Raw genomic sequence first — 10,000 nt, 5'->3', positions numbered from 1 at the left:
CGATTAAGTAAATAACTATCAAGAACGAAGTAATCCTTTAACTTTGTTTAACGTCCCCCTTTTTGAGAAAGGAGAATAGGAACGAAAAAACTCGAAAGACTTAATGGAATTACACTAGAAAAAAATATCTTTTTTCTTTCTCTATATAGAGATAGAATGCTTGTCATAATTCGTGAACTAATGCAACGTCTAATTTGATTTCGTAATTAAAAACGTTAGGTTGAAATATCTATGGATATTGCTACAAGAAACATTTTATTCAAGGATTAAGTTATTACTCAACAAAGAAGAATTTAAATTATTAAAAGATAAGATGAATTCAGAAGCACTTTATTATAAATATAGCAAACAGAATTCCAGTGTCTAATGGGGACCTTACAATGGATTTGATTTTCTCTCTATATATCCTACAAACATATCAAGAAAAATAATAATGGACGGGTCCTTAGATTTATTTGTGACCTTTGAGGAGCCGTATGAGATGAAAATCTCATGTACGGTTCTGGAATAGGGATGGGAACAGTGATGTTATCATCCACTATGATTATCTAACAGTTCAAGTACAGTTGATATAGTTGAAGCGCAGTCAAAATATGGTTTTTGGGGATGGAATTTGTGGCGTCAACCTATAGGCTTTCTAGTTTTTCTAATTTCTTCCCTAGCCGAGTGTGAACGATTACCCTTTGATTTACCAGAAGCAGAAGAAGAATTAGTAGCAGGTTATCAAACCGAATATTCCGGTATAAAATTTGGTTTATTTTACGTTGCTTCATATTTAAATCTACTAGTTTCTTCATTATTTGTAACAGTTCTTTACTTGGGGGGTTGGAATCTTTCTATTCCGTACATATTTGTTCCCGAGGTTTTTGAAATTACTAAAAGGGGTAGAGTCTTTGGAACAATAATTGGTATCTTTATTACATTAGCTAAAACTTATTTGTTCTTGTTCATTCCTATCGCAACAAGATGGACTTTACCGAGACTGAGAATGGACCAATTATTAAATCTTGGATGGAAATTTCTTTTACCTATTTCTCTAGGTAATCTATTATTAACAACTTGTTCCCAACTTATTTCACTGTAAAAAAATACTTCTATATTCATATTCACGACTTGTCTCAAACAAGAGAAAGAAACAAGTATCCTATTTTTTATAGATATTCACGATATGTTCCCTATGGTAACTGAGTTCATGAATTATGGCCAACAAACAGTACGAGCCGCAAGGTATATTGGTCAAGGTTTCATGATTACCTTATCACACGCGAATCGTTTACCTGTAACTATTCAATACCCCTACGAAAAATTGATCACATCCGAGCGTTTCCGCGGACGAATCCACTTTGAATTTGATAAATGCATTGCTTGTGAAGTATGTGTTCGTGTATGTCCTATAGATTTGCCCGTTGTTGATTGGAAATTGGAAACTGATATTAGAAAGAAACGATTGCTTAATTACAGTATTGATTTCGGAATATGTATATTTTGTGGTAATTGCGTTGAGTATTGTCCAACAAATTGTTTATCAATGACTGAAGAATATGAACTTTCTACTTATGATCGTCACGAATTGAATTATAATCAAATTGCTTTGGGTCGTTTACCAATGTCAGTAATTGATGATTACACAATTCGAACAATTTTCAATTTGCCTGAAATAAAAACTTAAGAACTCATTTTGATCTAAAAGAATGAAGGTTTTTATTTGGTGAATAATTACAATTATATTGATTAGGGGACGAGAATCCTGTTTTAATTTATATTAAAAATCTATTTCTATAGTCTATATTGAGGATTTGCAAATATATAGATTCAAATTACTCTTTCGAGAGATTAAGCCAATAACTATATCTCCATCAATCCATATCCATGAAAATGGAATTTTTTTATAAGAACTATTATAAAAAAGTAGAGTTACTTCTTTTTTCCTGACCGGGTCAATAAAGTTATGAAAGATTTTGATTTATTTATCTCTGATTTTATATATAATGGATTTACCTGGACTAATACATGATTTTCTTTTAGTCTTTCTGGGATTGGGTCTTATATTAGGGGGTCTGGGAGTAGTATTACTTCCCAATCCTATTTATTCTGCCTTTTCGTTGGGATTGGTTTTTGTTTGTATATCTTTATTCTATATTCTATCAAACTCCCATTTTGTAGCTGCTGCGCAGCTCCTTATTTACGTAGGAGCCATAAATGTTTTAATAATTTTTGCTGTGATGTTTATAAATGGTTCAGAATATTCCAAAGATTTCCATCTTTGGACCGTTGGAGATGGAATAACTTCGGTGGTATGTACAAGTCTTTTTGTTTCACTAATTACTACTATTCCAGATACGTCATGGTACGGAATTATTTGGACTACAAAAGCAAACCAGATTATAGAACAAGATTTGATAAGTAATAGTCAACAAATTGGGATTCATTTATCAACAGATTTTTTTCTTCCGTTTGAATTCATTTCAATAATTCTTTTAGTTGCGTTAATCGGCGCAATTGCTGTAGCTCGTCAATAATAACTCTTTAGAACTGGGAAAAACCTTGTTATGAGCTATCACATGCATTTCCTTTTTTCTATTTTTGTATATAAAATACAAATTGTTTCTTAGTAGTAGTTTGATCTATTCCCAATATAATATATTCCTTTATTCCATTACTCGTTATATTCTAGTCAATCCAATTGGTTAAATTGTTGTTCATATTGAAATGAATCGAGATTGATAAGGAGTTGGTTAATGATGCTCGAACATGTACTTGTTTTGAGTGCCTATTTATTTTCTGTCGGTCTATATGGATTGATTACAAGTCGAAATATGGTTAGGGCTCTTATGTGTCTTGAACTTATATTAAATGCGGTTAATCTCAATTTTGTAACATTTTCGGATTTTTTTGATAGTCGTCAATTAAAAGGAGCCATTTTCTCCATTTTTGTTATAGCTATTGCAGCTGCTGAAGCTGCTATTGGACTCGCTATTGTTTCATCAATTTATCGTAACAGAAAATCAACTCGTATAAATCAATCGAATTTGTTGAATAAGTAATATTATCATATAAATTAGAATTTTCATAAATTAATAATTAATTCAAATTAGCATGTCTGCCACGTAAGGTATCCTCATGTTATCACAAATATACGAAATCAAAGTATTTTGGCGCTGTCAATCCAGAAGTAGATTAATAAAAAAACTCGGGGAACTCATCGATTCATCTAGTATTTAAATATATAATTCATTTATCAATTTACTAGATTGAAACCTTCTCACGTTCAAAAATGGATAGATCCAATGTCACATTCAGTAAAGATTTATGATACATGTATCGGGTGTACGCAATGTGTCCGAGCCTGTCCCACGGATGTATTAGAAATGATACCTTGGGATGGATGTAAAGCCAAACAAATAGCTTCCGCTCCAAGAACAGAGGATTGTGTCGGTTGTAAGAGATGTGAATCCGCCTGCCCAACAGATTTCTTGAGTGTTCGAGTTTATTTATGGCATGAAACAACCCGCAGCATGGGTATAGCTTATTAATACGTTACATAAAACCCTACTTGAGCCCATTTTTTTTTTACCGCCAAAACCTGTGCTCAAAAATATCTTATTTTTGGGCATAGGTTTTTCTGGTCCAAGTGTATCTTGTCTTTACCACGAACAAATTTCCTTGGTTAACAATAATTGTAGTTTTACCAATATTTGCGGGTTCCTTTATTTTATTTCTTCCACATAAAGGAAATAGGGTCATTAGGTGGTATACTATATGTATATGCATGTTAGAACTTCTTCTAACAACCTATGCATTCTGTTATCATTTTCAATTGGACGATCCATTAATCCAACTAGTAGAGGATTATAAATGGATCAATTTTTTTGATTTCCGTTGGAAATTAGGAATAGATGGACTGTCTATAGGACCCGTTTTATTAACAGGATTTATCACTACTTTAGCTACTTTAGCAGCCTGGCCTGTTACTCGGGATTCTCGATTATTCCATTTCTTGATGTTAGCAATGTACAGTGGTCAAATAGGATCATTTTCTTCTCGGGACCTTTTACTTTTTTTCATCATGTGGGAATTAGAATTAATTCCGGTTTATCTACTTCTATCCATGTGGGGAGGAAAGAAACGTCTCTACTCAGCCACAAAATTTATTTTATACACGGCGGGAGGTTCCATTTTTCTCTTAATGGGAGTTCTGGGTGTCGGTTTATCTGGTTCTAATGAACCAACATTAAATTTTGAAACATCAGTGAATCAATCGTATCCTGTGGCTTTGGAAATAATATTCTATATTGGATTTTTTATTGCTTTTGCTGTCAAATTACCGATTCTACCCCTACATACATGGTTACCAGATACCCACGGAGAGGCACATTACAGTACTTGTATGCTTCTAGCCGGAATTTTATTAAAAATGGGAGCGTATGGATTGATTCGGATTAATATGGAATTATTACCACACGCTCATTCTATATTTTCTCCTTGGTTGATGATAGTAGGTACAATACAAATAATCTATGCAGCTTCAACATCTCCCGGCCAACGCAATTTAAAAAAAAGAATAGCCTATTCCTCCGTATCTCATATGGGTTTCATACTTATAGGAATTGCTTCTATAACCGATACGGGACTCAATGGAGCTATTTTACAAATAATCTCTCATGGGTTTATTGGTGCTGCACTTTTTTTCTTGGCAGGAACGAGTTATGATAGAATACGTCTTGTTTATCTCGACCAAATGGGCGGAGTAGCTATCCCCATGCCAAAAATATTTACGATGTTCAGTAGTTTTTCCATGGCTTCGCTTGCATTACCGGGTATGAGTGGTTTTGTTGCAGAAGTTATAGTCTTTTTAGGAATAATTACCAGCCAAAAATATCTTTTAATGCCTAAAATTGCCATCACTTTTGTAATGGCAATTGGAATGATATTAACTCCTATTTATTCATTATCTATGTTACGCCAGATGTTCTATGGATATAAGTTATTTAATACTCCAAACGCTTATGTTTTTGATTCTGGACCGCGCGAGTTATTTGTTTCGATCTCCATTTTTCTACCTGTAATAGGTATTGGTATGTATCCGGATTTTGTTCTTTCACTATCAGTTGACAAGGTTGAAGGTATTCTATCTAATTATTTTTATAGATAGTTTTCTTAAAGAAAAAAACTCCTATGATTTTTAAGAGTTGGTTGACTAATGAAAAGAAAAAAGAAGAAGGATTTTTATTCTCTTAAATCTTAAATTTTTATTCTCTTAAATCTTAAATAAAGTAAAAACAAAATATGAATTTGAATTTTCACCCAATATACTTGGTCTTTGCGAGAACCGTGTGAATCACTACACTACTTGACTTGATTCACACGGTTGTCGCCGGTTGACACAAGGTGTTTTATATACACCGTATTCCGTTTGTATTCGTAAGAACTTTTCTGGAATTTAACTAGAGGTTAACGTAAATGAACCATAACTATGTAGCCCTATTCCTAATAGATTTACCCCAAAATAGCATATCCAAATTATAAGAAAGCCTAGAGTCGCCACAATTGCGGAATTTGCCCCCTGAAAATTTTTATTTGTTCGAATATGCAAATAAATTGCGAATACGATCCAAGTAATAAAGGCCCAAGTTTCCTTTGGATCCCAACTCCAATATGATCCCCATGCTTCATTAGCCCATACTGCTCCTGAAAGAATACCTATGGTTAAAAATATAAATCCTAGGCTAATCACGCGATAACTCCAATAATCTAATTGTTGAATCAATTGGGCCTTGTAATAATTCTTAGCAGACAAAAAGTAATTTTTTTTAAAAATATTGTTTCTTTCATTCTTGTATTGGATTTCACCAAATGAAAAAGACTCATTTAATTTTAAGAAATTATTACTTTTATAACTATAAAAAATCTTTCTAAATGTAATGACTAGAAGTGCTACTGATAATAAGGATCCACAAAGAAGAGCCGCATAGCTCAATATCATCATACTTACATGCATTATTAACCACTCCGATTGTAGAGCAGGTACTAATATTGTGGGTTTACGTATTTCAGTTAAAAGACCCGAAGTAGCAAAGCCCTGGGTAAAAATAGTACTTGAGGCAGTTATTTCGGTTAAATAATTTTTTCTTATTTTGAAATAAGGGACTATATGAATAAGGGAGAAACTCCATGAAAGAAAAATTAATGATTCATATAAATCACTTAGTGGGAAATGGCCCGAATAAATCCAACGAGTGATTAATAATCCTGTTAGACATAAAAAAGTAACTATCATCCCCTTTTCTGACGAATCATATGGTTTTATGATTTCATTGCCCAATAAGGTTATCAAATGAATTATAATTACAATTGAAACAATTGAAAAGGAAATATGAGTGAATATATGCTCTAAAGTTGAAAATATCATAAAAATGAAAAAAAAAAGGGAGGGAATCCCCTAAATTAATATTAATTAAGAATTAGAAATCGGGAATTTAATTTATTTTTATTATAGGATCTATTGGATATCTTTTAGAATATGTCATGCCGCTACTCGGACTCGAACCGAGATGCTCTAGCACTGCTTCCTAAGAGCAGCGTGTCTACCGATTTCACCATAGCGGCTTACTCGAACTAATAATAGCCTATTTATATTCAATCGTCGATATTGAACAAGTCAATTCAATCAAATAAGTTTTTTAGTCAACACTCAAATTGATAAAAAAAATGAGTTCAAAAGTCAATTTGAAGGTTCATTAGTTTCATTTATTAGGGTGTCCGTTTATTTATCTTATCTGTTTATTTATCTTATCTTAGGGCTTTGACATAGTTTATCCTATTCTAAAATCCAACTTTTGTAAGTAGATTATTCTCTCGATAGAATAAAAAAACTGTTTTCATTTTTTACTTTTATTGATACTTCATTATTTCTCGTTTATCTGATTTCATAAATTTCAAACAAAAAATAAATTTTCTCAATGAATCCAAAATAGGTTATTTTGGATTACTTCAAATTGACACATTATTTGTACATTGACAGATTAGTTATACATAATATCTCAACAATGGAGTTCTTTTATTAATTGGGCTCAAAATTGGAGATATATGGTAAATCCATTTCATATAGTAATTACTAAAAATTATAAAAAATTATAAATTAAGAAGTCATAAAGTTATCCAAAATTTTTTACCATGTAATCTATTAGTTTCAACAATCCATTAATTTGAACTAAAAATATTATATCTGCCCTTCCCGAGAAAGAGAAAAATTGTTCATTATTGTAAAGGTCGATGGGGAAAATAAGACTCCCCACCATAAAAATATTAGTGAAAATATACTACAAAGAAATAAAAAATCTTGTACTGGTCTATTTCTTATTGATTAGAATAGGGACTGCCCATTGTTAATTTCATATTCAAAAAGTATTGAGCCAAATTTGTGAGTCAAATCCATTCCGATTATTCCAATATTTTAGGACTTATTTGTTTGTCGCACAAAAAAACTTTTGGAATTCCCAGTAGAAAGAGATTTCCCTAATGACAAAGCTTTTAACGCCGCCCAATATCCTTTCCTTTTCCAAATATTTTTACGAATACGCTTTTTTGATATAGAAGTACGTTTTTTTGGAACTGCCATTTGAAAATCATTGTTATAGTTGGATGTGAAAGACATCTATTATTCAAAACAAATTATTATTTCTTATTCATTATCTATTTTTTCTATAAATAATATTCTCTTCATAAAAAAGAAATATAGATATGTAAAAGATCCGTTAAATTGGATCAAAAATTACTCGAAATAATAAAATTTTGATTCCATACAAGATTTGTCAAACCAAAAATTTTTGGTTTGGAACTCTTAGTTCTCCTCTCAAATTTATATCTTTAGAATCTGCTAGGTCATAGAAATGAAACTTAATGATTTAATAAAAATAAAGAAAGAACCTAAAAGACCTTGATTTTCGTCATTCTAGACTTTATTTACAACTAATAAAATACCTCAATTGTAAACTTTTGCCTACTAAAAAACTTGAGTCTTTTTTTAGTCAAACTCGAGAAAAGAATACACCTAAATTCAATTTTGAAATTCGAATCAGATTACTAATAAATCTGTTAAAGGATACGTGGTTTGATAAAAAAATATCTCAGGCGTTTTTTACCCTTTCTCGATAAAAAAAGTTCATTTTAGATCTATAATATTCTAACGTTTACTAAGAAATCGTTTTGATTGAAATGGAAAACAATCAATCCCATAATGAATTAGTTAATGCGTTGAAAGAAACTAACTAAACTCAAGAGTTTTTATTTCATTAGACCGATGACCTTAGTTAATCCTATAATTCATATCAGCATCAAGTACTCTTTTTAGCGTAATTTTTTATCCTTGCTCTATGAATCTAAATTATTATTACGAGAATTTCTCGTAATAATAATTTAGATTTGCATTTTCATGTTATAAGTATTCATTTTTATATCTAACTTGGTCATCTCATTTGACCAATTGTAACTTCTTGTTTTGAATATTTGATTTGAACGATTCTGAAAAGACTCAGAATAAATACTAATCTAAAATTATTTAAAATTATTAAATAAGTTAGTGCATATCTTGATTTTTTATTGACTTTTTTCGAACGAGGTAAGATCCGGTGAATCGGAAACAATTAATTAAGAATAAAAAACTTTTTTTATGGAACAGACATATCAATATGCGTGGATAATACCTTTCCTTCCACTTCCAGTTCCTATGTTAATAGGGTTGGGACTTCTTCTTTTTCCGACGGCAACAAAAAGTCTTCGTCGTATGTGGTCTTTTCAGAGTGTTTTATTGTTAAGTATAGTCATGATTTTTTCCATGAATCTGTCTATTCAGCAAATAAATAGCAGTTATGTCTATCAATATGTATGGTCTTGGATTATCAATAATGATTTTTCTTTAGAATTCGGATACTTGATCGACCCGCTTACTTCTATTATGTTAATATTAATCACTACTGTTGGAATTATGGTTCTTATTTATAGTGATAATTATATGTCTCATGACCACGGATATTTGAGATTTTTTGCTTATATGAGTTTTTTCAGTACTTCCATGTTGGGATTAGTTACTAGTTCAAATTTGATACAAATTTATATTTTTTGGGAATTAGTTGGAATATGTTCGTATCTATTAATAGGATTTTGGTTCACACGACCTGTTGCAGCAAAGGCTTGTCAAAAGGCGTTTGTAACTAATCGTGTTGGCGATTTTGGTTTATTATTAGGCATTTTAGGGTTTTATTGGATAACGGGGAGTTTCGAATTTCGTGATTTATTCCAAATCTTCAATAACTTGATTTCTAATAATGAGGTCAATTTTTTATTTGTTACTTTGTGTGCTATTCTATTATTTGCCGGTGCGATTGCGAAATCTGCACAATTTCCCCTTCATGTATGGTTACCTGATGCAATGGAAGGGCCAACTCCTATTTCGGCCCTTATACATGCTGCTACAATGGTAGCAGCGGGAATTTTTCTTGTAGCTCGACTTATGCCTCTTTTCATAGTTATACCCCACATAATGAATTTTATCTCTTTGATAGGGATAATAACAGTTTTTTTAGGAGCTACTTTAGCTCTTGCTCAAAAAGACATTAAGAGGGGTTTAGCTTATTCCACAATGTCTCAACTGGGTTATATGATGTTAGCTCTAGGTATGGGGTCTTATCGCAGTGCTTTATTTCATTTGATTACTCATGCTTATTCCAAAGCATTATTGTTTTTAGGATCGGGATCTGTTATTCATTCAATGGAAACTCTTGTTGGATATTGTCCAAAAAAAAGTCAGAATATGGTGCTTATGGGAGGTTTAACAAAACATCTACCAATTACTAAAAATTCTTTTTTATTAGGTACACTTTCTCTTTGCGGTATTCCACCCCTTGCTTGTTTTTGGTCCAAAGATGAAATTCTTAATGATAGTTGGTTGTATTCACCTATTTTTGGAATAATAGCTTGGTCTACGGCGGGATTAACCGCATTT

At 31.6% G+C, this 10,000-nt stretch overlaps 9 protein-coding genes and 1 non-coding gene across 10 annotated transcripts in view, besides 1 other annotated feature; 7 read left to right on the top strand and 3 right to left on the bottom strand. All coding sequences in view use genetic code 11, as the record gives it.

Annotated features, from left to right (window-relative positions):
- ndhA (NAD(P)H-quinone oxidoreductase subunit 1) overlaps positions 1-1,084 on the top strand; it is a 2,145-nt gene extending 1,061 nt beyond the window's left edge. Inside the window, exon 2 of the mRNA in view lies at positions 546-1,084. Coding sequence (YP_010495394.1) covers positions 546-1,084 — 539 coding nt within the window. The remainder of the gene's footprint in view (positions 1-545) is intronic.
- Positions 1-10,000: part of a sequence feature (small single copy (SSC)) that runs on past both edges of the window.
- ndhI (NADH dehydrogenase subunit I) lies at positions 1,169-1,669 on the top strand. The gene has a single exon. The coding sequence runs from the start codon at positions 1,169-1,171 to the stop codon at positions 1,667-1,669; it is 501 nt and encodes a 166-aa protein (YP_010495393.1).
- ndhG (NAD(P)H-quinone oxidoreductase subunit 6) lies at positions 1,989-2,519 on the top strand. Its single transcript has one exon. The coding sequence runs from the start codon at positions 1,989-1,991 to the stop codon at positions 2,517-2,519; it is 531 nt and encodes a 176-aa protein (YP_010495392.1).
- ndhE (NAD(P)H-quinone oxidoreductase subunit 4L) lies at positions 2,739-3,044 on the top strand. The gene has a single exon. The coding sequence runs from the start codon at positions 2,739-2,741 to the stop codon at positions 3,042-3,044; it is 306 nt and encodes a 101-aa protein (YP_010495391.1).
- On the top strand, positions 3,288-3,533 carry psaC. Its single transcript has one exon. The coding sequence runs from the start codon at positions 3,288-3,290 to the stop codon at positions 3,531-3,533; it is 246 nt and encodes an 81-aa protein (YP_010495390.1).
- On the top strand, positions 3,632-5,152 carry ndhD (NADH dehydrogenase subunit 4). Its single transcript has one exon. The coding sequence runs from the start codon at positions 3,632-3,634 to the stop codon at positions 5,150-5,152; it is 1,521 nt and encodes a 506-aa protein (YP_010495389.1).
- ccsA (cytochrome c biogenesis protein) lies at positions 5,441-6,409 on the bottom strand. Its single transcript has one exon. The coding sequence runs from the start codon at positions 6,407-6,409 to the stop codon at positions 5,441-5,443; it is 969 nt and encodes a 322-aa protein (YP_010495388.1).
- Positions 6,527-6,606, bottom strand: trnL. The gene has a single exon. It is a non-coding gene; the product is annotated as a tRNA-Leu (tRNA).
- rpl32 (ribosomal protein L32) lies at positions 7,454-7,618 on the bottom strand. Its single transcript has one exon. It carries the CDS (start codon positions 7,616-7,618, stop codon positions 7,454-7,456), a length of 165 nt encoding a protein of 54 aa, YP_010495387.1.
- Positions 8,669-10,000, top strand: part of ndhF (NAD(P)H-quinone oxidoreductase subunit 5) — a 2,229-nt gene continuing 897 nt past the window's right edge. The window contains exon 1 of the mRNA in view: positions 8,669-10,000. This exon is cut by the window's right edge and continues 897 nt beyond it. Coding sequence (YP_010495386.1) covers positions 8,669-10,000 — 1,332 coding nt within the window.

Source organism: Lactuca serriola, chloroplast (genome assembly GCF_051521515.1).
Source record: "Lactuca serriola chloroplast, complete genome".
Classification (NCBI taxonomy): domain Eukaryota; kingdom Viridiplantae; phylum Streptophyta; class Magnoliopsida; order Asterales; family Asteraceae; genus Lactuca; species Lactuca serriola.
This window is presented reverse-complemented; position numbering and strand designations above follow the sequence as displayed.